Source organism: Ursus americanus, chromosome 14 (genome assembly GCF_024610735.1).
Source record: "Ursus americanus isolate L20-20 chromosome 14, mUrsAme1.1.p, whole genome shotgun sequence".
In the NCBI taxonomy this organism is placed as follows: Eukaryota; Metazoa; Chordata; class Mammalia; order Carnivora; family Ursidae; genus Ursus; species Ursus americanus.
Window position 1 is genome coordinate 50503139 of NC_142140.1, and position 27059 is coordinate 50530197.

At 57.4% G+C, this 27059-nt stretch overlaps 4 protein-coding genes across 4 annotated transcripts; all 4 read left to right on the forward strand.

The window, feature by feature from the left end:
* Nucleotides 1-1191: 1191 nt before the first annotated feature.
* Nucleotides 1192-17867, forward strand: PRKACA (protein kinase cAMP-activated catalytic subunit alpha). The gene is made up of 10 exons (XM_045812006.2): nucleotides 1192-1451; nucleotides 8868-8929; nucleotides 9391-9519; nucleotides 11760-11858; nucleotides 12885-12967; nucleotides 13771-13897; nucleotides 14001-14096; nucleotides 14197-14319; nucleotides 16243-16407; nucleotides 16810-17867. The coding sequence occupies exons 1-10, from the start codon at nucleotides 1406-1408 to the stop codon at nucleotides 16933-16935; spliced, it is 1056 nt and encodes a 351-aa protein (XP_045667962.1). The 5' UTR covers nucleotides 1192-1405; the 3' UTR covers nucleotides 16936-17867.
* Nucleotides 1587-8854, forward strand: SMIM46 (small integral membrane protein 46). The gene has a single exon (XM_087867217.1). The coding sequence runs from the start codon at nucleotides 6426-6428 to the stop codon at nucleotides 6576-6578; it is 153 nt and encodes a 50-aa protein (XP_087723343.1). The 5' UTR covers nucleotides 1587-6425; the 3' UTR covers nucleotides 6579-8854.
* Nucleotides 17868-19171: 1304 nt separating the features above from the next.
* On the forward strand, nucleotides 19172-22250 carry SAMD1 (sterile alpha motif domain containing 1). The gene is made up of 5 exons (XM_045812016.2): nucleotides 19172-20540; nucleotides 20964-21258; nucleotides 21350-21446; nucleotides 21557-21668; nucleotides 21760-22250. The coding sequence occupies exons 1-5, from the start codon at nucleotides 19596-19598 to the stop codon at nucleotides 21916-21918; spliced, it is 1608 nt and encodes a 535-aa protein (XP_045667972.2). The 5' UTR covers nucleotides 19172-19595; the 3' UTR covers nucleotides 21919-22250.
* Nucleotides 22251-23486: 1236 nt separating this feature from the next.
* On the forward strand, nucleotides 23487-26673 carry C14H19orf67 (chromosome 14 C19orf67 homolog). The gene is made up of 6 exons (XM_045812007.2): nucleotides 23487-24028; nucleotides 24733-24877; nucleotides 25000-25100; nucleotides 25188-25373; nucleotides 25731-25865; nucleotides 26331-26673. The coding sequence occupies exons 1-6, from the start codon at nucleotides 23694-23696 to the stop codon at nucleotides 26503-26505; spliced, it is 1077 nt and encodes a 358-aa protein (XP_045667963.1). The 5' UTR covers nucleotides 23487-23693; the 3' UTR covers nucleotides 26506-26673.
* Nucleotides 26674-27059: the final 386 nt, after the last annotated feature.

Genomic DNA, 27059 nt, shown 5'->3' on the forward strand with positions numbered 1-27059 from the left:
TAGAGATGGGATGCCTCTAAAACTACAGTGCACGCACAGGACCGTCCCCTTCCCAAACAAAGAATGACCCTGCCTCAAATATCAGTAGTGAGAAACTGACCTCAGGCTGTGTTTTAAAAGGGCACCCAGGGGCGCCTAGCTGGCTCAGTGAGTGGAGCCTGCAACTCTTCATCTCGGGGTTTTAAGTTGGAGCAGCACATTGCATGTAGAGATTACTTAAACATAAAATCTTTAAAAATAAATGAAAATAAAAGGGCACCCAGAAAAAAAGAGTCATCTTACTGCTCTGGTAGGGCAGTTTCCCTTTGTATTGCCCAAAGGGCATCCTCAGCCTGGCTGTGCCCCAGATTTTTCATCTGTAAAATGGGAGTGATGGTAATAGTACCTCCGTGATAGGAGTGTGGTGCAATGTATTTAACAAGTGCCAGCTTTTACTACTGACGCACAAGCCCAGGGTAGATGCCCAGCAAGGGGATGGACACAGAGCCCCCTCCCAATCACCCTTTGCTCCCTGGGCCCAGCATCCTCCTGAAGCTCTGGCTGCGGCTGGAGGAGACCTAGAAGGCTCCTCGGCCTGGACCCTGCTATCCAGCGCCAGGCCTTATGAATGACGACTGACGGAGGCCCGGCGACCTCTGACCCGAGGCGCCCGCCGCGCCCCTCCCCCGCTGGCAGGTGGACGGCGGCTGCGCCGGGAGGGTTGGGGGGAGGTCCCGGCGCCAACCCTGGCTGGCCCGCGGCCGCTGCCGCACTGAGCGGAGGCGGGGGACTGCGGTGCGTACGGGGCCAGGCGGGCGCCCGCCTGGACTGCCTCCTGGGCCTCTGAGCGCGGCGCGGCCACCCGCCAGCCTCTGCCGCCCCGCCCGGGCAGTAGGCTGCATCTCCGCCCCGCCCTCTCACCCCGGGATTGACACCGAATGCTCTGCGGGGGGTTTGCCGGACAGCGCGCCTCCGCCAATTGGCGGCCTCGCTAGGCGGGCCATGGGCCCTGTCGGGAACTTTGGCCAGTCAGGCGCGCCGGCCCGCCCAGTTGAGGCCTCGCGAGCTCGCGAGTGGCCGGGCGTCCGCGGCGCGCGTCACGGAGTCGAGGGCCTATGGCGGCTCGGGAGGGTAGCGGAGGACCAATGGGCGGCGGCGCGGCGCCGTCACTCAGGACGGCCTAGGCCAATGAGCGGCGGGCTGCGGGGGCGTCACGGACAGCAGCAGCGGACTTGGGCTGAGGTTCCCGGGCGGGCGGGCGCGGAGAGACGCGGGAAGCAGGGGCTGGGCGGGGGTCGCGGCGCCGCAGCCAGCGCAGCCAACCCGAGGGGCCGCCGCCGCCGCCCAGCGCGCTCCTGGGTCGCCGGCCGCCGCCAGCACCCGCCGCGCCGCAGCTCCGGGACCGGCCCCGGCCGCCGTCGCCGCGATGGGCAACGCCGCAGCCGCCAAGAAGGGCAGCGAGCAGGAGAGCGGTGAGTGCCCGGGCCATGACCCCGATCCCGGCCCTGCGCTGCCAGCCCCCGCCCTGTCCATCACCGCCGGGCCCCTCCCCCTACGCGCCCCTCCCCATTTCTCTCTGCTCATCCCCCCCCAGCGCCCCTTCTCCCTGCCTGTCCAAGGTTGGGGCCCAGGGCCCGCAGAAGACCCTCGTAGGGGTCCCCTTGCCAAAGGCCACCCCCCACTGCAAAGACTGTGCCCCCCCCACCCAGCTGTCACTGCCAACCAAGGCACGTATGACCGCTGGGGCCCCACATGGGGCCTTGTCACCACCCCACCCCCTCCTTTCCTGACCCCTCTTCCAAGATTCTAATCCCCCACTTCCTCACTCACCTCTCCCACTGATGGAACCCACTGCCAGACCCCGACCCAGGCTTCTGCCAGTTTGGGAGTGCTGTGGGGTCTTCCTCCACCCTGCAGGGACCTTGGCCACTTAGTGACCACACCCCTCCCCCCTTCAGCCCCCGCCATCTTTCTCCTGCCCTTCCCCTTTTCACCTTATCACAGCCCCCCTCCAAACCCACGCTGCCCCCCTTAAGCATTTCCCAGAGCCACCTCCAGCATTGTTTTTCCCTTCTGTGTCACTTGGCATGGGGGACAGGATCTTTCTGGGTCCCTCTGCCCCTCTCTCATCATGTCACTCTGTCACTCTGCCTCTCTGCCTGTGTTCCCTCCTCCAAGCAAACGTCTGTCCCTGGCTGGGGTAGCAGACTGTTTATGAACCTAGAGAACTGCTTCAGTGCTTCCAAAGCCAAGTTTGAGCCTTTCTTGCTGGGATTCATTGCATCTTCTTTTCTGGTTTCGGGTTGGTTGGGGGGGGGGGGGTGGCGACAGAGCTCCTTCCCATCTCCAGCTATGCTGTGAGCTCTAGGTTTCTTGGAGTGCCCCTAAATAAATGGTCGTTTCACAACTGAGGCTCCGTCATTCACCCAGTCCCTAGGGCTTCTTCACCCTCTCCTGACCCAGGATGAAAAGTAGGGTATGAAGTGTCTGGGTTTAGCAGGGCTCATTCAGCTTGAACTGGGATGGTGAGAAAGGGGACTTGAGGTGTGACAGTTGGGGAGAGTAGTAACTGACATCTAATGACTTGCTTTGCCAAGGGACAAATAGATTCTGATCATTCCCAGGACTCAGCCAGAGAGAGGCCTCTTTCCCCCTCAGCCCCCAAATTATGTTGGTGTTGGCCTTTTCTGGCCAGAGAGATTCTGTATCTGGAAATGCCTTCAGAAATGGCCTCAAGCCCCTTCCTCGGTTCTCCTGGCTCTTAAATTGTCATCACTCCGGATCTATAGCTGGACTTTAGCTAGGACCCCCTTCCAGTTACCCAGAAATAGTCAGAGCTGAAAAGGGAGGCCATGTCCAAATATGCCCTTCCCAATTTCTGATCTCAGACCCTAGCATCTGAGTCCTTTGAATACTCACTCCCAGAAAGATGCAGGCATGAAACCCAGGGAACTTTATTCCACACGGATTCAAATGGCAGAACTCAGAATCACCAAGCAGCCATGGGAAGGCCTGACATGTCACCGATGGGCGGGGGACAGGGAGGCAAGTGCCTGTAGCTGAGCACTTGATGACAGAGGAGCAGGTGGGTAGTGACCAAAAAAGGTCTGGGCATGAGCTTGGAGGGGACTAGGCAGAGGGGGAGGAGCTGGGGCCCCCAGCAGGTGAGGCTGACTGGGAGGTGGAAGGTGGAGGCAAGTAGCTATATATTGCAGGAGCTCAGTTGAAAGTTGGGGAGATGACATTGTCCTGGAAAACTTTCAAGGCATATCAAACACATGCAGAGTGGGACAGAAAGCCGCACGGGGAAAAGGATCCCCGAGAAAAAGATCAGAAAGTCTCTGGAAGGAACCGCTAATTCTCTCAGAGCGCAGGCCAGACACCCAGAAGTGGACTATCATGATGAAACAGAGCTACTGGTTATTGGGCATCTAGGATGTGCCAAGCTAAGTGGTCTCCATAGATCTGTGTGCTGGAGAGATTTTCGTAACAGAGTTTTCTCCGAATTTTCCAAACACGCTCTCTGAGTTTGACACAGACGATGTTAAAGAGGCAGGATTCACATCCAGAGCTACTTACCAGCCAACTTCCTAGACCCCAGAATTTGCCGACCCAGACATTCTCAAGCTGCCTCCTTGATTTTTACTCTATTCACTTATATTTTCTTAATTTAAAATAATAAAGTTTTGGCCCACTTTTGTTCAGATGTAAAGTTTGATCTGTCCTAAGCCATAATATAAATGAAATCAGGAGATTGCTGTGCTAGTCGTATTCTCTCTGATACACATTAAAATACAATGTAACTGGAAAAGTGCAACATCCCTAAAATCATTTTATGCCCTGCCAGTGGGACCCATGTCACACTTCCGGAAATGCCCCAAGCTCTACGTCCTTCCAGAGGCTTACAGGGGCTCTTAGAAAAGGAAATAGGATGAGAGAGGAAACCCCTTTTTGCTTTGAAGCTCTGATTCCAAAAGGATGAAATTAAACAAAATTTGCCCTCTTGTAACCAGGGTGCAGCGGGGGTGGGGGCGGGGGCAGTAGCCAGGCCAGCCTGCAGGGGGCACCTGAATTTCATCTGCCAGCTTCCAGCCTGACCTAGGTAAGGAAAAATGCCCAAGCCATAGTAGGCACAAGTTAGGCATCCTGCAGCCCCCTGTGCTCCTGTCTCCATAGCAGGAGACAGTGTCAGTTTCCTCCCAGGAGGGCAGGGATCTAGAACAAGCCCTGGGGTGGGGTGGGAGAAATCTTAACCCAAAGATGCCAAAGCCATTGGCAGGGGCCCAGGGAAGATGCTAAGAGAACATATAAAAAAGACCAAGCCCTGGTCCCTGAACAAGCTGGAGAACTGAGAGAAGGCTTCCCAAGAGGCCCGGGGACAGGCGGCCAAGTGGAGCTCGGGCCTTGGCTGGCACTGGCCAAAGGCACCCCTGGGAGCTGGCCCACAGAAGGGGTGGGGCTAGTGAGAGGGAGCCCCCAGATACCCCTCCAGGTCCTGGGGACAAGCAGATCCAGGCTTTGTGAGAAGTGCCCCCAAAAGGTCCCTGAATGGGAAGAATGGAGGTCCTCTAACATCCCACAGAAGCCTGAGAGCAGCAAGCACCTTCTGTGCATTGGCAGTTGTATGGGTGCCCAAGAGGGTCCTGTCAAGGCAGGTTTTCCCTCAGCCCAGTCAGCCTACAGAAGATTGAGGGTCCTAACTGTCCCTCCCCTGCACCAGTTGGTCCCTAAGTTGGGCTTCTGTTCCTAACACCACCCCACAAGTCCCCGCCTCCCCCTATAGATAGAGTATTGGGGATGGGCAGCCAAGCTGGTACAGCAGGTCTCATGAGCCTTCCCAGCCACCGTAGTCCTGGTGCCCTGAGAGGAAGACTGAGTGATGGCTTCCAACCCCAACGATGGTGAGGATGAGCCCTGTTGCTATAGCAACTTCCCAGGCACTCTCTGCCCCTCAAGCCAGGGAAGGGCTGCAGTGGGGTTTAGGGAACAGGTGGAGAGGAAGAGTCTGTAGACCCTTGGCTGGCCCTGGAAACCCCTCCCTAACAACCCTGAGCTTGGGGGCCTGGGGAAAAGCAGAGTTATGGGTGGCCCCGTTCAGACAAGGGGGGCGGTCCACCCAGAGCAGGGGTCCAGCTCAATCTTAGTATATGTGCTGCCGAAGCGAGCACAGGGGGTTCAGCTCAGACCAAGGCAGTGGGGTGGTCCAGCCCAGTGTTGTGTTAAGCTCAGAATGGGGATTGTTGGTTCAGCTCAGTGGTGGAGTCCATGTCATAATGGATGATGGTTCAGTCCATCTGACTGGGGAGTGATCCAGTCCAGAACAGGGGTCCCATCCATCTGTGTCCTAGACAAACAGGTTTCAGAGGGCTGAGTGTGCTGAGATTGTCATCTGGGGGGTGTCTGAGCCTGGGCTCCTGCCTCCTCCTGTGACCCTGGCTTTTTGAGGGGGGTCTGGGGTTCTGTCTGTTAGCCCAAATCGAATCCAGACCAGAGTGGAGGCTGGCAACCATCCCTCCATCCCCCGTAGGAGACATGGTAGTGGGGGCAGGTTTCATAAGCCAGCAGCTGGCTGGGTTTCCCTTCTCTGCCACTTCCTGTTGTCAGCAGGGGCCATGGGTTCTGGGCACTTGTGGAGAAGCTGCCACTGACCCTCCACTTTATTTGGGATGTGGGAAGAAGGAGGAAGATGGTCAAGGCTGCCTCCCCCTCCCCCACCCCTAGGTTTAGCCTTTCGTTTCCGGTTGGACTTTCATGGCTAAAAGCAGAGCCAAGCACGGGGCAAGGTTTGACAGAGGCCAAGGACATCCCGCGATGTCAGTCCCCACTCTGCCCCCACACAGGAGCAAGACAAATCCAGATGTACCCATTGTTCTCTTGGGGTAACAGGATTTGGGGGCTCCAGGTTCAAAGAGGACTTAGGGGAGGAGATAGGGTGGCTCTTGCGCCTGCCCCCCCACCGCGCCTTTCTCTCCATCAGTTCTTTCAGCTAATTAACGGGGCTCTGGGGCCTCTTTGGCCCCCAGGGAGCCCCTTGCTGCTGCCTGGGTCTGAACCTTAACTCCTTCCCCTCTGCTCAGTGGGCACTGCCCTGGGCACATCCGGTGCCATCCTCTGGGTCGTCCAACACCCACTGAGGAAGGCAGGACCTGGCATCTTGGGAGCAGTGAAGTCCCTGGAACAGGAAGTTAGCTTTAGCACTCCACCCCTGGGGCAGCCAGGCCAGCCAGAAGGGACACCCTCAGGAGAATCTTCCCACTGCCTTCTGCCAAGGAGGGCCTTCGCAAACCTTGGCCAGCTGGGAGCAGGTACCTTTAAATGCTTCCCTGGCAACCAGCTCCTCCTCCCTGGTCCCCTGAGGCCCTCCAGAGGAAGCCAGCTCAGAGGCTTTGCGTATTCCTCGTTTCCCTGCAAAGGAAGATTCCAGGGAGAGCCCAGGGCAGCCTGGGATGGATGTGGGGTCAGGCGGTGGCCAGGGTAGTGACTCGGAGACCACCTTCCAGCTGTGGCTGCAGCTGCTCCTCTGGGCCCACCTGACCGTCCGTTTCCTGGGCTACCTGCACCACACCTTCCGGGCGCCTAAGCCACAGCCAGCACCCTGAGCCTCCCTGGCAGGGGTCGATGAGTCCCAGATCACCCTATCCCTTTCCACCCCCCACTGCACCCTCTGCTGAAAGAGGTAGGAAGCAGAGGTGAGTATGGGGGCTCCTGGCTGGGGATCCCCCCCCATCATTATCCCTCTTTAGCTGCCTACTCCTTCTGTCCCTGTCCCTCCGCCCCGTCCCCACCATGTCCAAATCTGGCAAGCCAGTGGCACCAGAGGGGACACAGTCTGGACCCTTCAGTACTTTGAGAGTCTAGAGAAGAGCTGTAGTAGGACCACGGCACCCATGGAGCCTCGCAGTGGTACCACCAGACAGCCAAAGGCAGGCCCACTGAGTCAGGAAAAAGCAGAATATGGTAGTTCTCAGGGATGGCTGAGAGTAAACAGAGAAGCAGGACTAGGCATTCTTCTGGATTCTTCCCACACCCCTTCCTTTGCCTTCTTGGGTGGGCAAAGCTGAAGTACCAAGAGGGTACCCTCTCCCCTGCCACCTTCATCCAGAATTCAATGTGTATGTTTGGAGGTTTTCAAGGAAGGTGTTGTGTGTCAAAAAAGATTCTGCTAGTGAAAGCACTGGATTTGGTGCAGCGCCCAGGCTCAGAGAGGTCTCAAGCGGTTGATGGCCCAGCCAGGTACCAGCCTAGGACTCGTGGCCATTCCTTGACTGCCCCATCTGCCCAGTCACTCACTTTAGGGCTTTCCTGGCCAACAGTCTCTCCTCCGTCTGCCACTCCTGCAGCCCCATGGAAGGCTTTTCCCTCCAAACACTGAGGGGTGTCTTGGGGATGCTGGGAGTGGTGGCCACCCATGAGGCTGTGCGGGATTTCCGGCACTGTGTCTGGGGAGTCCAGGCAGATGACAGACAAGGCCAAAGTGCAAGCATGCGGGACCCCTCGGGGTGGCAGGTGTCGTAAGGACATCAAGGGGTAGAAGACAGCTCCGTCTGTAGGCCACCCTGGTGCACTGCTACCAGGCGGAAGCGAAGCAGTTAATCTTGTGGGCAGTGAGGTCCGGCAGGCCTCCTCAGGCCTCATCAGTCTTCCCATCTGTACAAGGAGAGGAACAGCAGGTCTGACCCATCAGGGTAGGAATTAAGCACAGAAAGCATTCAGCACAGGACTGGCACACAGGAAGGGTCCCTGAACAGCCACGTGCCTGGCCGCAGGGGGCGATTACAAGGACAGGTCTGTACTGTAAGAATCCACCAGGCTGTACATTTAAAGTTTGAGAGGTCAGTGCACATCCTGCCCCGTGTTTCATACCTCAATTTTTAGAAATACTTAAAAGCAAAACAATAATTGCCATTTATATGGCATTAACCCCATACCAGCTACTGTCCAACCCGTTTTGCCAAGATTAATTCATTCAGTCCTCACAACCACCCTACCAGTCGTTACTAGTTATTACTAGTATTATCCCCATTTTACAGATGAGGAAAATTGAGGTCAGGTCCATTGCCTAAGGTTGCTCGCTTGGGATCTGAAGTTGATCTTGTCCCAGAGTTCTGGCCCTTAACTGCTTTGTTGGTCTCGTTCTCGGCTTTGGCAAGAATGCCTGTTTTCAAGCCTCAGTTTCCTAGGGCGTTAAATGGGAAGAATGGATAAAAGGGAAGTTGGTAGGAGAACCAAGTGAGCAGGAGGTCTTCCCACCAGGAGGTCTTCACCATTAGCTGGATGGTGATGTTCACCTTGGGGTGCTGAAGGGCCCATGGGGTGTGGGCATCAGGTAAGGCTCCCCTTGAACCAGCTCTGGAGGAAGGACCCCTGGACTGGCAAAGGCAGGAATGGGGCCAGCTGGGGGCCAAGGCAACAGCTGAGCCCCCCAAGGGCGCCTGCTACCCGAGCCCCAGAGGCCTCCACCCAGGGCCCGGCCTCCCCAGAGAAGGGGCTGGAGGAGCAGCCAAATCCCCAGGCTATAAATATCTTGGCTGGCGTCGGCCCTGGCCATGGAATGTCGGTCAGAACTGGGGCGAGTGGGGGTGGGCTGGCCGGGGCGTCACTCTCTGTACCCCTAAGAGCAACCCCCGAGTCACCTTGCACCCCATTTGGGACGGTCACCTTGCATCCCACTTCTCTGAGTAAAGGGGGCCCAGGCCCCAGCCCAGATCAGGGCCCCCCAAAGCTGCCCTCCAGCTCAGCCAGGGCACCTGAAGCTACTGGGCAAAGGTCAGTCTCTGGGTTGACACAGCTGCACCCCACTTTGCACAAGTGGGCATCTCCCCTGGAATAGCCTAGGCCCACCCCGATAAGATGGGGTCTCTAACTAACGCTCTCTCTTTTCCTTTCAGTGAAAGAGTTCTTAGCCAAAGCCAAAGAAGATTTTCTTAAAAAATGGGAAAATCCTGCTCAGGTAAGCCCCCTGGATGCAGACCACTGAGAGGGGTGAGCTGATGGCCCCGCACCCTTCAGCTCTGTCCCTGTAACATGGTGAAGATTTTTAGGGCCCTGTGGAGGGCTCCAGACCTGACCCCATTTGCTCCCTAGTTGCCAAGGGGGGCTCCTGGGCAGAGACACCCAATCACCCATTGCCACACACCCCCACCCCACCACCCCCCTTCCACCTGATGGCCCCTGCCCCCCACGCAGCTGCCAGCAGTTCCTGGGCGCCAGGCCAGGACCAGATCTGGCCCCTGCCACCCTCCTTAAGGAATGTGTCCTTCGCCATCTTATTTTTCCGCCCCCTGTCCCTACCCCTATCACTCCACCCACTCCCCAGGGCCCCCTCTGCTGGTGGCAGAGGGGATGCCCTGGACCTTGGCCTTGCCCCCACTTGGACAGGGTCCCTGACCCTCCCAACCCCTCTGCCCACAGAATACAGCCCATTTGGATCAGTTTGAACGAATCAAGACCCTCGGCACGGGCTCCTTTGGGCGGGTGATGCTGGTGAAGCACAAGGAGACCGGGAACCACTTTGCCATGAAGATCCTCGACAAACAGAAGGTATGCAGGGTCTGGCCAGGAGGCCACCAACACCCGCCCCCAGGCCTTCGTTCAGAGTGTTCCCACTGCCTGCGTGGTCTTCCTGTCTGTCATTCACCAACCGTTTCCTGAGCCTTCATAATGTGCCAGACCCGAGGGCCAGAAGTGCCCATGCTGCCTTCATGAAACTTCTCCTCCAGACCAGCCACTGATGGGAATCCAGGCCACGGTTCAGACACCTAGCCTGTATCAGGGAAGCCAGAAGTCTTCCTGGAGAAAATATTGTATTCACACAGACCTAACTTACTTTCTTTCTTTCTTTCTTTCTTTCTTTCTTTCTTTCTTTCTTTCTTTCTTTCTTTTTTTAATTTGTTTATTAGAGAGAGAGATAGCAAGAGAGAGCACAACAGGGATGGGGGGATGGGGGGGCAGAGGGAGAGGGAGAAGCAGACTCCTCGCTAAGCAGGGAGCTTGATGCTGGGCTCAATGCAGGGCTCGATTCCAGGACCCTGGAATCATGACCGGAGCCAAAGGCAGACACTTAACCAACTGAGCCACCCAGGTGCCCCATACAGACCTTATTTCTTTTTCTTTTCCTTTTTTTTTTTTTTTTTTTTTTTGAGATTTTATTTATTTATCTGAGACAGAGAGGACACAAATGGGGAGGAGGGTCAGAGGGAGAGGGAGAAGCAGACTCCCCACTGAGCAGGGAGCCCAACACGGGGCTCAATCCCAGGACCCCGGGATCATAACCCAAGCCGAAGGCAGATGCTCAACTGACTGAGCCACCCAGGCACCCCACACAGACCTTATTTCAATAAATATTTTTGAGGCCCTCCTTTATGCCAGGCACTGCTGTCGGGTAGCACTGTTCCATAGAAATGTAATACAAGGGGCGCCTGGGTGGCTCAGTCGTTAAGCGTCTGCCTTTGGCTCAGGTCATGATCCCAGTGTTCTGGGATCGAGCCCCGCATCAGGCTCCCTGCTCAGCGGGAAGCCTGCTTCTCCCTCTCCCACTCCCTCTGCTTGTGTTCCCTCTCTCACTGCCTCTCTCTCTGTCAAATAAATAAATAAAATCTAAAAAAAAAAAAAACAAAGAAAAAATGTAATACAAGCCATATATGGTTTTAAATTTTCTAGAATCCCCCCTTTAAAAAATAAAAAGAAACAGGTAGAATTAATTTCAGCAGTGTGCTTTAATTAAGCCAGTATATCTACAATATTATAATTTCAACATACATAACCAGTATAAGAGTACCATTAATTCTTTTTTTTTTTTTTTTGTATTAAGTCTTCAGAATCCAGTGTGTATTTTACACTTACATCTCTGTTCAGATGTTCAATTTTCACTAGAAAAACAAGAAAAAACAGAGAGGCTGGAAAAGCAGATTGACATAGCCTGTGTTGTTCCAGTCAGGCTTTAAAATCACCCAGTAACTGCCTCGAGTGTCTGTTTTTAAATTTTCATTTTAGAAACTTAAAATTTTAAACTCTGTTCCCCAGGCAGCTAGCCACATCTCAAGTGTTCAGCAACTATACATGGCCAGTGTGGACTTACTGGCCAGTGCAGGTGTAGACCATAGCATACAGCTGTGAGCAAAGCAGGAAAAGCCTGAGCACAGCAGATCAGAGCTGACCATGGGGCCAGCCTGCCTGCGTGTGACATGTGGGCCTGATTCTGACTCCCTACCGGTGACCTTGGGCAAGTCACTTCCCTTCTCTGCATCTGGTCTTCCAAAATGCCATGCTCACAGCACATACCCCTCAGGGCTCTTGTCACTACGTGTGAGGCACCTGCTGGGGACAGCTGGGGAGGAATCAGCCTGGGGTTTGAGTGGCTGTGGGGCTCTGGATGCAGGGAAGGTATTTCTAAACACCCCATCTCTTAGGCACCACTCTCGCTTGTCTTTTTGGTTTCAGCTTAGCTTCCCCTTCCTCCAGGAAGCCTTCTCTGACTCCCCCGTCTGCCTGACTTTACCAGGCCCTTTATCTGGGCATCTGCAGACCCCGAGCTTCCCCCACCATGGCTCTGACCCCTCTGGGCCATGAGGCTTGATGACTCAGGTCCTTGCCCTGAACTGCATGCAGTGCAGGGACAGGCAGCCTCTGCCTTCTCAGCGTGTCCTCCGCATCCAGCCCAAGGCTCTACAAGACGCAGGCACTCAAAGAAACCAGCCCAACGCAGGCACCCCTGCTTCTGGGCATCGGGGAAGAGGAGGACCCTCTCACACACCCTCCTCTCTGCACCCCCCCCCCCACAGGTGGTGAAGCTGAAACAGATCGAGCATACCCTGAACGAAAAGCGCATCCTGCAAGCGGTCAACTTTCCGTTCCTCGTCAAACTCGAGTTCTCCTTCAAGGTGGGGTCCCAGCGCCTGGGGGCCAGGGCCACTGCTAGGTGGTTCAGCCTCGGGGCTCCCAGAGCTACGGTGGGGGCCGAGGACAAGCAGTGGCTGCCCAAGGAGACAGGCCCACTAAGGGGAAAAAGGAGAGCCCCAGAGGAGGGATGCTGAGGGGAGGAGTCAGCCTGAGACTCTGGTAGACCCATGTTCAACTCCTAGGCCCACCAGCTTCTAGCTTGAGAACCTGGGGCAGATCACACAACCGGACATCCCTCCAAACCACCTCTCCATTTTACAGCAAGCACGTGACGCACGACTATAGGCCCAAACTGCGCCACGCAGCCTGGATTCAAATCCCAGCTCTGTGCTCCTCCAGGCTGTGTGACTGGTTCAGGACTTCACTGCCCTGAGTCTCAGTTTCCTTGTCTATAAAATGGGAATCACAACAGCCCCCTCCTGATGGGGTAGCCATGACAGTTCCGAGCACAATGTGAGCGCCCTCCATGAGCTATTTTGGGTGTTTTCCTAAGCCGTGACCACAAGATCTGGGAAGAGGCATTCAAGGCCGGAGACCCAGACAGTCACAAGGGCCCCATGCGTGGTTTAAAGTTCTGCTGTCATCTTCAAAGCTGTAATAATTTTTTTTACAAAGGGCTTCACATTTTTATTCTGGGGCCCCATGAATTCTGTAGCCCATCCTGGGCCCATTTTACAGGTGACAAAACTGTGACCTCGAGCTTTGGTCAGGACAGTCTCAAACACGAGGCCCCATGGAGTCCTCTCCCCAGCCCAGGCATGATGGCTGGGCCCCTTACACCGCACCTGCCGGCCCTCACTTTTCCCCCCTGCAAGCAGGAAACCAGCTGCCCCTTCTACCTGGGGGGAAGGAAGTGAGATGGGAGGCTCGGGGAGTACGGCACCTGGCGCTCTGGCCAGGCTTTCTATGGGAGCCGAGATTGTTGTTGTCACTTTCTTTTGGGACACCCCCCGTGTAAGGGCACTGGACCTTCAAACGGGGCCCTGATCAGCCGCTCTTTCCCCTAGGACAACTCGAATTTATACATGATCATGGAGTACGTGCCCGGCGGGGAGATGTTCTCGCACCTGCGGCGGATCGGAAGGTTCAGGTGAGCCGGCCAGCCCCTGCCACAATGGGCCTGGGCATGCCCACAGGTGTCGTCACATGACCAAGCCACCTGGGGGCGCAAAGTGGGCTCTCCAGGGCTGTCTGGGTTCTTGTCGCCCCTGAGCTGAGGAATCTGTGATTTCTCAGCCCCCACAAAAGAGAAGAAACACAGTGATTTAGGTCTCACTGTTTAAGTTGGCAGTTTTAAATTCATGCTGTCATTTTCCTTAGTTATAAAGATATGCACTTTACATACGACAGAACGCACAGCAATGTTCTGCTCTGGGAGTTTTGAAGTTGCATACACTTGTGAAACCACCACCCAGAAGACCATAGATAACATTTCCATCACCCCAGAAAATTCCCTCGAACCCCTTTCTTGGCAAATGGCCACCCTAAAGAAAGCAGTTGTCCTTTCTGGTTTCAAACACCGTAAATGTGTCTGGTTTGGGTTTGGACTGGATATAAATGGAATCGTACCGTTTATATTCTTATGTTCCTTTCTTCTCTTGCTTCATATAATCATCTTGACATCTAGCCACGTTGCTGAGTATATTCATCGTTTGTCCTGGCGGTGGTGTTGGGTACGATTCCGCTGTATGAAGCTACCGCAGTCTGACTGTATTCCTCTGTTGTTGGACATGCGGGCTCTTTCCCATGTAGGGCCACGTATGAAGGAGTCTGCCCTGCTTATGTATTTGGGGCGGCTCTGTAGGCCCAGCTGCTAGGCCATTTGGGGGTGGGCAAGTCATGCCGGGCATAACCACCCGCACTCACTGTCCCCTCCCCAATTGCCCCCACTAGTGAGCCACATGCCCGCTTCTATGCGGCCCAGATCGTCCTGACCTTCGAGTACCTGCACTCACTTGACCTCATCTACCGGGACCTGAAGCCGGAGAACCTCCTCATTGACCAGCAGGGCTACATTCAGGTGCCCACCAAGGGAGGGCAAGGGGCAGGCCCAGGTGGCCGTGGGCTGGATCCTCCCCCTCCATCCCTCCTTCCTGGCCAACAGCCCGTTCTTGGGCCCGCAGGTGACAGACTTCGGTTTTGCCAAGCGTGTAAAAGGCCGCACCTGGACCTTATGCGGGACCCCTGAGTACCTGGCCCCGGAGATCATTCTGAGCAAAGTAGGCACCTCCCCACCCATCCCACTGCCCTGAGGCCCACTCCACCTGCACCCCCTCCTCGCCCTCCTCTCCTCACACCGTACCCCCCCCCCAACTCTAGGGCTACAACAAGGCTGTGGACTGGTGGGCCCTGGGAGTTCTCATCTACGAGATGGCTGCTGGCTACCCGCCCTTCTTCGCTGACCAGCCCATCCAGATCTATGAGAAGATTGTCTCTGGGAAGGTGAGGCCTGGCTATGGGGGCTAAGCCCCCAGACAGACCCTTCCCCACCAGTTCTGCTCACCGTGGAGCCCTGCATAGTGTCAGAACAACCTAGAAGTTCAGTAAGTTAGGCCAAGCAGTGAAGCTGGGCACACCAGTCACATGAACAGGCCAGCACCTCACACAACCTCCCTGTCTAATCCTGGACCCACACTGGTGATATTTCCAGGGTTTCCAGAACCCCAGGCCTCACCCGAACACCTTCCCTTGCCTCCAGTTATCCCACTGAGCATGAGTTTTCCTAAGTTTCACAGCACAAAAGCAACTGTGTGCAGTTGGGGGTGCCGCTCCAGACCCTGCAGGGTCACTTAGGGGTTGCGGCCCATGCCTCCTCTCCCAAATGCAGACTTGCTAACTCTCGGGGTGCAGGTTGGGGTGGCAGAGCTGTCACAGAGTGCAGACGTGCTCACTGCCGCACGATGCACCCCAGCACCTGGAAGGAGTGATGAAGCTCAGGCTTGGAGAGCATCATCATAGGCCCCAAGGGCTCCGGACAGGGTGGGAACCCCCACCTCTACCCTCAGCTCACTACCTTGCTGGGAAGACCCAGCCATCCTTCCTCCTGGCCGGGGAATTAGTGGAAGCAGTTCCCAGCTCAGCCTGGGGCCTCCAACCCGGCTCCAGGTCCCAGCTCAGCCACCCATTGACTTTGAAACTTCAGGCAAGTGCCTTTGCCTCTTTTAGCCTCATCTTACTCGTATGAGAACTGGGGAACCAGACACTTGCCTCTCTGAGAGAGAAATCATCTGTGACGTGGAGTCACTAAAAAGGGAAAGACGAGGTGTCTGCCACCAGGCAGAAAAGAAATTGCAGGGAAAATGGCCCAAAGTTGAGGGGGGGAGACCATAGATGGGTCTGAGGAGAAAGAAGAGAAGATGAGCGTAACTCCCTTCTTTGTAGCATTTTACAGTTCCCACGCATCCTCAGCAGTATTCTTTCCCTCATGCAGCTCTGGGATATCTGCCCCGTGTCAGAGAGGCAGGCACAGGCCCAGAGAGGTTAAGGGCCATGGCCAAGGTCATATAGCGTGTAAGATGTAGAGCAGTGCTGGAACTTAGTTCTTGTGGCTGTAAATCTAGTGACTACTTGCAAACAAGGCTGTGGGGAAGTTTCTGGAAGAGTTGAAGTGAGCCTTAAAGAGTGGAAGAGTTTTAGCTATGGAGAGAGGGGGGGAAACAAAAACAATCATTTCTCTCATAACCATGAATATTTCAGAAGTCCCCAGACCCCGGCAGAGCTCCCTTAGGAAGCAGTAGCTAAGAATGCAAGTACTGGAGTCCAACAGACCCAGGATGAAAGCCCCCTGTCCTGCTCCTCTGTGTGACCTTAGGCAAGCTGTTTAACCCTTCCGAGCCTGTTTCCTCTTCTCTAAAACGGGAAACATCAGAGCATTTACCTTAGAGCGGCAGTTCTGAGTGGCCCCCTGTCCAGCAGCATCAGTATGGCTGAGGAACAGGCTAGACATACAGGTTCTCAGACCTCATGAATCAGAAACTCCAGTGGGCCCAACAAGCTTTTTTTTTTTTTTTTTTTTTAAGATTTCATTTATTTATTTGACACATCGAGATAGAGAGCACATGTGGGGGGGGGGGGGGGCGGCAGGCAGAAGGAGAGGGAGAAGCAGGCTCTCCACTGAGGACAAAGAGCCTGACGTGGGGCTCCATCCCAGGACCCCGGGATCGTGACCTGAACTGAAGGCAGGTGTTTAGCCGACTGAGCCACCCAGGCGCCCCCCCCACCCCAGGCTTTTTTAATGGGATTCTAAAGCACACTCAAGTTGGTGACTCTCCACCTGATAGAACTATTAGGCAGCAAAGGCAGCATTCTGGGATCCCCAGACTCCAGACAAGTCTCCCACCCTGTCTGTGTTAATCCCCTCTCCAGGTGCGGTTCCCATCCCACTTCAGCTCCGACCTGAAGGATCTGCTGCGGAACCTGCTGCAGGTGGACCTCACCAAACGCTTCGGGAACCTCAAGAACGGAGTCAATGATATCAAGAACCACAAGTGGTTTGCCACAACTGACTGGATCGCCATCTACCAGAGGAAGGTGGGCTGCCTCTTTCCCCATGCCGCCCCGCCTCCCAACAGTGCACTGAGGGTTTTGAGAGGAGGTCAAGAGCCAAGGAGGGCTACCGCTGGAGAGATGGAAAGGGCAGTGGCATCTGAAAATTAGGCTACATAGTCTGGCTGAGGGACCTTAGAGCAGTGGAGGTCTTGAAGTGGGATTGTGGGGTCATTTGGCCACTCTGTGACCTTGGGCATGAGACATCCCTCTGGTGAGCTGGCTATAATGAGATTCTTAGGTTGTTAAGGTGAGTCCGTATCCTAATGTTAAGCTTAGGACTAGGTCAGAGTAAATTACCTTATGAATGTTAGGCCATTCACATTTATTGTTGTAACAATGATTATATTGATTACTGAGGTCTGAGTGGTTCTTGACCCTCTCCAGGTGGAAGCTCCCTTCATACCAAAGTTCAAAGGCCCTGGGGACACGAGTAATTTTGACGACTATGAGGAGGAAGAGATCCGAGTCTCCATCAATGAGAAGTGTGGCAAGGAGTTTACTGAGTTTTAGGGGTGTGCCTGTGCCCCCATGGGTTTTCTTTCTTTCTCTCTTTTTTTTTTTTTTTTTTTTTTTGTGGGGGGGTGGGAGGGTTGGATTGAACAGCCAGAGGGCCCCAGAGTTCCTTGCATCTAATTTCACCCCACCCCACCCTCCAGGGTAGGGGGAGCAAGAAGCCAGATATTCAGAGGAATGGAAACACCAGCTGCTCCTCCTCAACCCCTCACCCTCCTGCCCCCCCCTACCGCTTTTGCCTTCCTCCTCCCCAGAAGCCCCCCACCCAGCCCACTTCTGCCTGTTTTAAATGAGTTTCTGTGTCCAGTCAGACCATGTCTTGCTGTTGTATTCAGGGACAGGGTGTGGAAAGAGGGGCCCAAACTTAACTCCATCCCCACCCCCCCAAACCATAGGCATCACCCACTAAGGGCAAATGAAGGAAAGGCCAGCCTTCTCTTCAGAGCAATGGTGCCTGGAAAGGAGAGATTTTAGTGACCTGTTCAGTGGGCTGCTTGCTAGAATTAAAAAGAAAAAAAATGTATAATCTTATTTAAGTTCCACCAGTGCCTCCCCCCCTCCTTCCCCTACCCCTCCTGTGCTGCCCCCTTCCCAAATCCATTTTAACAAGGCTGGGAAGCAGACTGAATTTGTAAAGGAAGGAGCTGGGGTTTAAACCTCCGCCCCAAGCTGCTAATCTCCTCTGCTCCTCTGCCCACCTCCCCCCAACCCTGGGGGTCCCCTGGCAAGCCTGGAAGGGTCTCAGCCCCTTTAGGAAGCCCCTGTCCCCTTCTGCCCCAATAGACCTTTCTTCACCCTAGGGCTTTAGCCAAGACAAAGAAAGCAGCTGCCCCCTCCCTGCCAAAAAGGAGATGCCCCTGAAAAGACAGAAGGGGAGCCCCAAGCCCAGGGTCTTTCCTCCCACCAGCACTCTCCCCAAACTCTAATTTTATTCTCAGCTAGATTTTAATGCCCAGCCTCCTCTCTGCTCAGTTGGGAAGGCAACCCCCGCAAAAGAAGGCAAAGCCCTCCTCCCCCTCTTGGCCCCGGGTTCAAGGCCAGGGTTGCTGGGGAGGGGCTGCCTGTTTTATTCACCCAGCAGCCTCCGCCCCCCTCCCCCCATCCAGGGCGCTCCTCCTCTGCTTAGCTGTCAGCTGTCCATCACCCTTTCTCTCCCCCATTTGTGCTTTTCTCTCTCTTAACAGAAAAGTGGGGAGCCACCCCATTCATCCCCATATTTGTCCCTCTCGTAACTTCTCCCCATCCAGGAGGAGCTCTCAGGCCTGGGGTGGGGCCCCGGGTGGGCACGGGGGCGATTCAACCTGTGTGCTGCGAAGGACGCGACTTCCTCTTGAACAGTGTGCTGTTGTAAACATATTTGAAAACTATTACCAATAAAGTTTTGTTTAAAAAAAAGTGTCGTTGGTGTTCCCGACTTCGGTCACCCGCCCACATACCCCCAGGGGTTTGTGAAAGAGAATTTCAGACCCCAACGTCCAGGCTGATCAGGGTCTGGCCTGGAGTCCTTGTAAAACCGGGTTTGGCCGGAATTCCGCCACTACCCCGCCCCGCAGGAGAAGGGGGCGCCAAACTGCCCTTTGACCCTGGATTCGGGGTCCCCGAATCTGCGGCGCGCCCCCTCGGCGTCCAGCCCTCGGCCGAGGGGGCGCTCTAGGGAGACGCTGAGGCCGGCGCGCCGGGAGGCCGAGCGGCGGCGGGGGCGGCCCTGGCGGGGGGGGTAAAGGGTGGGGGAGACCGTGCGCGCCCCCTTCCCCGCATCCTCGGCGCGGAGCGCGGGGCCAAGCGCGCCGTTGGGGCGCGGGGGCGGCGACAGTCCGAGGGTCCCCGCGGCGCCCGGCCCGCGGGCGGCGAGTTCCCGGTAAGTGCGGTCCCGAGAGCGGAGCGCGCCGGGGAGGCGTGGAGAGGGGGGCTGGGCGCCGGGGACGTCTGGGTCCCGCGCCCAATGGCTGGAGGGCGGCCGAGCGCCGCCCGCCCGCCCCGCCCGCCCCCTCTCCCCTCCCCCCGGCGCTCCCCTCCCCCTCCCCCGCCCGCTGCTTTCCCCCGCCCCCGCCCCGGCGCCAACTCCACGGCGCCTCCTTAAAAAGCGCGCGGGAGTTGTAAGGGGGGGCCGGAGCGAGCCAGAGTGTGCGAGAGCGCAGGGTAAAGGGGGCGGGCGGGGGGCCCGGGCTCCACCTTAAAAGCGGGCGCGTGGGGGTGGGAGGGAGGAAGGCGGGCGGCGGGGAGGAGGGAGGGAGGGAAGGAAGGGGGGCCGGAGTGTCCCGGGCGCAGGGCGCGCGTGCGGCGGCGGCGGCGGCGGGGAGGGGCCGGCCGCGCCGCGCTCCCCTCCTCCCTCCTCGCATCCCCGGCCCCGCGCGCGCCCAGCAGAAGCGGGTCTGTGTGTGCGTGCGTGCGAGTGAGTGAGTGTGTGCATATTTTTTTTCTCTCTTTTCTTTCTCTCTCACTGTTTTTTCTCTCTCGCGCTCCCTCTCTCTCGCTTTTTTTTTTTTTTTTTTTTTTGCAAAGAAACAGCAGCGCCGCCGCCGCTCCGCCGAGGCGCTGCGCCCCCCGGGGGGGGAGGCGGAGGAGGCGGGCAGCGGCGGAGGGAGGGGAGCCGGGGAGGGGGGCGCCGCGCTGGGAGGGAGGCAGCGCGCACGGTGCAGCCGGGCCGGGCGGGAGGCATGGCGGGGCCCCCGGCCCTACCCCCGCCGGAGACGGCGGCGGCCGCCACCACGGCGGCCGCTGCCTCGTCGTCCGCCGCTTCCCCGCACTACCAAGAGTGGATCCTGGACACCATCGACTCGCTGCGCTCGCGCAAGGCGCGGCCGGACCTGGAGCGCATCTGCCGGATGGTGCGGCGGCGGCACGGCCCGGAGCCGGAGCGCACGCGCGCCGAGCTCGAGAAACTGATCCAGCAGCGCGCCGTGCTCCGGGTCAGCTACAAGGGGAGCATCTCGTACCGCAACGCGGCGCGCGTCCAGCCGCCCCGGCGCGGAGCCACCCCGCCGGCCCCGCCGCGCGCCCCCCGCGGGGGCCCCGCCGCCGCCGCCGCCGCGCCGCCGCCCACGCCCGCCCCGCCGCCACCGCCCGCGCCCGTCGCCGCCACCGCCCCGGCCCGGGCGCCCCGCGCGGCCGCCGCCGCCGCCACAGCGCCCCCCTCGCCCGGCCCCGCGCAGCCGGGCCCCCGCGCGCAGCGGGCCGCGCCCCTGGCCGCGCCGCCGCCCGCGCCCGCCGCTCCTCCGGCAGTGGCGCCCCCGGCCGGCCCGCGCCGCGCCCCCCCGCCCGCCGTCGCCGCCCGGGAGCCGCCGCTGCCGCCGCCGCCACAGCCGCCGGCGCCGCCACAGCAGCAGCAGCCGCCGCCGCCGCAGCCACAGCAGCCGCCGGAGGGGGGCGCGGCGCGGGCCGGCGGCCCGGCGCGGCCCGTGAGCCTGCGGGAAGTCGTGCGCTACCTCGGGGGCAGCGGCGGCGCCGGGGGCCGCCTGACCCGAGGCCGCGTGCAGGGGCTGCTGGAGGAAGAGGCGGCAGCGCGGGGCCGCCTGGAGCGCACTCGCCTCGGAGCGCTCGCGCTGCCCCGCGGGGACAGGCCCGGACGGGCGCCGCCGGCCGCCCGCGCGTCGCGGAGCAAGGTGAGCGCGCCGGGGAGGGGGGGGCTGCCGCGCGGTAGGCAGGTGCGGGCGAAGTTGGTGGCGGGGCGCGAGTCCCGGGAGGAACCGGGTGGCGAGCGGCCCTGGCTTTTCTCGTCTTTCCTGCGGGTTCGGCGCGTGGTGACCTTGGCAAGTGACTTAATCTTGCCAAGCCTCAGTTTCCTCCGCTTGTAAAACGCGAGTTAATAGCAGTAGCGACCCCTTGAGGTTGTTGAGCGAGTTTTGTGAGATTTGGCTACTGAGGGCTTTATTAACACAGAGCCTGGCACGGACTGAATGCGTAAAAGTTAGTCCGTGTTGATGTTAAAGGGGGCTGTTAAGCACACCACTCCGTCCTGGATCCCAGGCACTGGGCCCAGGGCCAGAACAGCTACTAACCTTTCCTTCCTCTCTCCCCGGCACCAGAGAGGTGGAGAAGAGCGAGTGCTTGAGAAGGAAGAGGAGGAAGAAGATGATGAAGACGAAGATGAGGAGGACGATGTGTCTGAGGGCTCGGAGGTGCCTGAGGGTGACCGTCCAGCAGGTGCCCAGCACCACCAGCTTAATGGCGAGCGAGGCCCTCAGAGTGCCAAGGAGAGGGTCAAGGAGTGGACTCCCTGTGGACCCCACCAGGGCCAGGATGAAAGCCGGGGGCCGGCAGCAGGCAGTGGCACCCGCCAAGTGTTCTCCATGGCAGCCATGAATAAGGAAGGGGGCTCAGGTAAGGATCTCTCTGAGTTGGGGGTTGTTGCCTGGTGGGGAGGAACTGAGCCCCAAGACAAAGCCACAGGCATATGTGTTTTCTTTCCCAGCCTCTGCTGCCACTGGGCCAGACTCCCCATCCCCTGTGCCTTTGCCCCCAGGAAAACCAGCCCTGCCGGGGGCTGATGGAACCCCCTTTGGCTGTCCGTAAGTTGGGGTATTTGAGACATGGGGGTGTTGCCTACGTGTCTGTGTGTGTGTGTGTAACAGAGCCAGAGAAGTATCACTGCTCACTGGTTCCGTCTGTTCTGACACAGTTCTGGGCGCAAAGAGAAGCCGGCTGACCCTGTGGAGTGGACGGTGATGGATGTGGTTGAATACTTCACCGAGGCCGGCTTCCCGGAGCAGGCAACAGCTTTCCAAGAGCAGGCGAGTTCCCAGCCCTCAGTGAACCCCTCTGTTCCAGGGCCTCGATGGGGGTCTGCTCTGACCGTGCTCGCTCTCTCTCGGTCCCACCCAGGAAATCGATGGCAAGTCTTTGCTGCTCATGCAGCGCACAGACGTGCTCACCGGCCTGTCCATCCGCCTGGGCCCGGCCCTGAAGATCTACGAGCACCACATCAAGGTGCTGCAGCAAGGCCACTTTGAGGATGACGACCCCGATGGCTTTCTAGGCTGAGCACCCAGCCTCCCCCTGCCCCCACCCATTCCAGCCCCCATCTCACCCAAGACCCCCAGAGTCCAGGAGCTGGATGGGGACACTCTCAGCCCTCATAACAGATTCCAGTGAGAGGGCATTCCTCCCTACTCATCTCTTCCCTGTGTTTCCCCAGCATACACACACTTGGCCCCCAGCACATCCTGTACTCCATGATAGGGGAGTGTGGGGCGGGACAGGGCCTGCTCATTTCACCCCAGGAGGCCAGCCCTCCCCCCAAGTCTAGGACATTTTTGAAAAAATAAAAATAAAAAATAAAAAAAACACAACGGGGGCTTCCTGTCTCCCCTAGATCCTCTTCAGTTCAGCCAGATATTTCCTATATAAATGTTTCGATCTGCCTGTTCATTTTGGTGGGTGGCCTTTCTTCTCTCCCCCACCACCCATGCTCCATCCCAGTCTGCTCCTGGGAACAGCTGGGGTGGGGTCCCTGGGTCTTCCCTAACCCTCTCCTTTCTTTCTGTCGGTTGTCGCTCCAGCTGGCTGTATTGCTTTTTAATATTGCACCGAAGGTTTTTTAAATAAAGTTTAAAAAAAAAAAGCCAGGAGTTCAATTTATGAATGGAATGGGGGGAGGGGCTTGAAGAGCTATGGGCCTCCTGGGAGAGTCCAGGGTTAAGACAAAATTTTTTGAGGAAGACAGGTAGTGCATGGAGCTGCCTGAAGCCCAGCTAGGACAGGAAGTGCTCCAGGAGAGCAGGAATATTTGCTTAGTTGGGTCATCTCCCCATGCTGAGAACAGAGCCCAGGCACACAGTAGGTGCTGCTCAAGATATTTGTTGAGTGACCAGCAGTTAACTAGGCTTTATGAGCATTTTCTCGGTTGTTCTCTCTGCAGCCCCATAGGCAAAGAGCTCATAAAAAAACACTTTCTGGAAGAGGCAACTGGCTCAGCACAGCAAAGATGCTTGCTCAGGGTCACACAGGGTGGGGTCAGACACCTGTCTGAGTTCTTTACCCAGAGTCTTTTTAAGTGTAATTCATGTATTTGGCTTCCTAGCTGTATGTCTGTCAGCCTTGGCAGGCCACCAGGAATCTATAACTATTGGGGGCAGGGGTCTGTTCTGGACCCATGATGGGGTCTCCAGGCTCCCGGTCCTCGCCAATAAAAGGAACATAAGGGATGAGATCATGCGACCGAGACGTTTTTCCAAGTGAAGATTTTTAGTATTGTTATCAGTTGAAACAGCTACTGACATCACAAGTCCCTACCAAGTTCTAATGCAGTTTCTCAACTCCATTAGAATTTAAAAAATAAATAAATACACAGATTCTGGGGCCAGAGTCAGACTCTACGAGACCGGGGCGTCCTCCCTTTATGTACCTGCGCCCCGGGTTTGGAGGCTCGGGAAAGACCCCTCTGCCCTAGGAAACCGCCTAGGAGAAAGGCGCTGGTCCCCGGGCCGCACCGCAGGACAGGGCTGGGCCAGCACCGGCCCAGATCTCCTCTCTCGGACGCGTCGCCCCAGCTAGGTTCCGGGAGCGCGCATGTGCGCGGGGCCCCGCGGGCGCGCAGCGCGGACCAGAGAGGCGCTCCCCTTCCGCGTGTTGAAATTCAAACGAGGCGAACTCCCTCCGCGCGGCGCGGCGCCGGCAGAGAGGTCGAGGCAGGGAAGAGTTGGAGGGGGCCGCATTCCAGTCCCGGCGAGTCCCAAGTTCCCGGGGCGGGGTCGAACCCGCGGCCAACGTGAGCGGCGGAGGCTTAAAGAGCTGAGGTCCTCGCCTGCGACCCCACGATGGCTACCGAGCAGTGGTTCGTGGAGACGCTCCCCCCGGGCCCTGGGGAAACACCGCCCCCAGACCACTTGGAACCTGGGGCGCAGCCCTGCGGAGACCCCTCCTGGTCGGCGTCCCTTGGCGGGCCTGGGGACCCACCGGCGGCAGAACAGGAGGACGTCCAGGGGCAGCTGCTGGAGGCCTCTACCGCTACTCCTTCCCCCGAGCCTCTGGCCCCGGGCCCAGGGCCCGCCCCTCCTCGCCTACCCTTGGACACCATGTTCAGCCCCATCACCGAACAGCTCCGATACCTGCTCAAGAAGGCAGATGATTTCCAGAGCTACTTGCTTTACAGGTGATGCTGGCCGGGGTCTGAGGTCCGAGAGAGAGAGAGAGAGAGAGAGAGAGAGAGAGAGAGAGAGAGAGAGAGAGTAACAGGACAGGCAACACACGCTAGGTTCCCAAACTCAAAAGCATCAGGAGCCAGAAACAGTAAATGAAACTAGTTGATTGGGGGTCCCATTTCAAAGAGTGATAAGAACCGTGTAGAAACTTGGGGTTAGGGAGTGCCTGCTATTATGTGGCCCCCAGGGGTTACCAATTCACGAGGACTTTCTCCCAGTTTTTAACTGTTGGCTTACATTTTGAACCCTGGACAGGCTAAACAAAACCAAACTGTGCCAGATTTGGCCCAATGGCTACCAGTGTGAGAGCACCCCCCCCCCCCCAAGGATAGTGTGATTCCCAGCCCAGGGGGAAAGGGACTGGAATTCTCACATTTCAGTATCCATTGGAATCCTCTGGTAGGCTGTTTAAACCCTAGATGTCTGGGCTCCGCCCTACAGGAAATTTTGAGTGAAAGTCAGTCGTAGAACTCAGGTGTCAGCACAAGTGTTCTCAGTGGTCTTGATGCAAATGGTCCTGGAAGATACTCTGAGAAAGGCCTGGCACAGGGGGAATTTTTAATAGGGGGTCCAGGCCAGGGGTACAAGTCAGCAGTGAGTAGAATGGGAAGTGGGGAGTGAGGGACCCCAGGCAAAGGCCCCCTTTTGCCTTTAGCAGGGACCGAGTGCAGAAGGAACAGCTGGCAAAGGCCATGCCCACCTTCTTACAGATGTGTGAGCCCTACTTTCTCTACCTGGAGGCAGCTGCACGGAGTGTGCCCCCCATCTATGGAGCCCTGCAGGAGCTGGTCCGAAAGGGGGTGTGTGGATCAGGTTTCCTAGACCCTACGCCCCTTTCTTCACCCCTCAGGAGTGGGAGATGATGGGGGGAGGGCGATCCTGGCAGACCAGCTAATCTCATTACGCCCCTTCTTCCATGCAGCTGTTGGAGATCTCACAACAGCTGACCCTGCGCCTGGAACAGCTGGTCCTCATGTATGCCTCCTTTGGGTTCGTGGACCTGGAGGAGACTGACCCCCTAAGGTAAAAGGATAGGGGACTGGAATGGGGGTGAGGAGAGGGTGGAGTCCAGAGCCCAGCCTCATTCCCCGCTCTCCCATCTCCCGCCAGCATCTCCTGTTTCTTCTGCGGGAGGTTCTCCATCAGCCCTTCTCATGAGGTGTCCATCTTTAGATACTGTGCCCCAGCTGCCTACACCGCCAGCCGCTTCCCCCGATACCTCTACAAGAAGATGCGTTGGAACCTGGAAACCACCCCAGAGCCCAGCGGCAGGGGGCAAGATTCCCATGTGGATTAGTGAGTCCCCTTATAGAACCAAAGTTCTCCCCTCTCTCTGCAGAATGCTAGCAAGGGCCCTGAACCACCACCACCACCAAAGCATGGAAAGCCAAGCAGGAAACCAAAGATCTTTGAAACGCCATCCCCGCCTTAAAAAAAAAAAAAAAAAAAAAAAAAAAATCACCCTCCCATTAAAATAAAAGTCCTCATCTTCAAAGTAGGCTGACTGGGAGAAAAGGCCTCAATATTGAGCCACATCCCCACCTGAGAGTTTGAGGGCAAATACTGAGTTCCACCTCACCCCCCAAATCAAAGCCCTCAACAGAAGAAGCTAGGAAACTGCTCATTCTTAACTGAGGACCCCTCCCCTCCCAGCTACTTCCTGTGCTATCGAGATACATGGGAAGACACAGGCAAGAGTCCAGCCAATTCGTGCCCCCAGATCCAGAAGCTGTGGTCCATTGGCCGATGGGTGCCGCTAGGACCTGACGAGGATGACCTTTATTCATGGTAGGAGTTAGGGTGATGGCAAAGTGGGCGTGGGGCTTGGAGGGAGGGGCAGAACCCCCACCAAAGACCATCCACTTCCCCCAACATTGTTTCCCTTGGTAATAAGGATAGCATTTTATTGTGCCCTGAAAAGTGCTTTATGTAGACTTGTGTAACAACTCCTTGAGGTCTATACTATAAGCCCCATTTTACAAAGAAGGAAACAGGTGCTCAGAGAGGTTAAGTTACCTGCCCAAGGACACACAGCCAGCTTGGTGACAGGCCAGGTCAGGGCTAGAGCTGTTCAGCCTCCCAGAGCCATTACCCTCTAGGTTTCTCATCAACAAGGAAACCACTTTCCCCCCTGGGTTTTTCCCACCCCCAGCTGAAACAAAGCCTCTTTCAGCCACAGCCTCTCACTCGAGGGGAGGGGCTCCCGAGAAGCAGGGGGCGCTCACGTCCAGGCCTGTCTGTCCCGGCCCCCAGGATTTTGTGCCCGCAGCCACCTGGGGACTACCAGCAGCTGCTGACCATCGGCTTTGAGGAGCCCTCGCACATGCTGGCCACCGACCTGCTGGTGCAGATCCTCACGGGCCAGACAGGCCCGGCCCGGCCCCCGAGCACAACCGGGCCCGCGGCGTGGGCCGCGCAGGGGTCTTGAGCCTGGAAAGAGGGTGGGAGCTGGAGCTTGACAGTTCCAAACTCCGGGAGAGGGAGCAGAGGAGGGGCTCACTCGTTCTCCCAGTGCACCAAGGCCTCGCCTTCCAAAGAGCCAGGCCGAGCTGGCTAGTCCGCACCGGGTCCCGCCCGGCCGCGGAGCCCTTCTTGTGGACACACCAGTTTTGCGTTAAATAAAAGAAAGAAAGAGGTCACAGGCTCAGCGTCCGCTCTCAGCGCCGCGCCCCACCCCTTGGGGCGAGGGAGCCCCGCCCACTCGCGCGGCCTTCTGGGAAATGTAGTCTTTGAAACAAAACCAAAGTCCCTCGACTGGCGGACTAGCGCTCAAGGCATGCGCAGCGGCGCACATGAAGCTAAAAGGGAAGTAGCAGTGCCTGTCAACAACCGGAACCCAAAAAACCGCAAGTTTTGGGTAGCCGGGAAATTCAACGCCCAATGGGGGAAGGGACCCCGGAGCCACGCCCACTCTCGTATTTTGACCCGGAAGTTACTTCTTTTTACCGAAAAGACTATATTTCCCGACGTGCCCCAGGACAG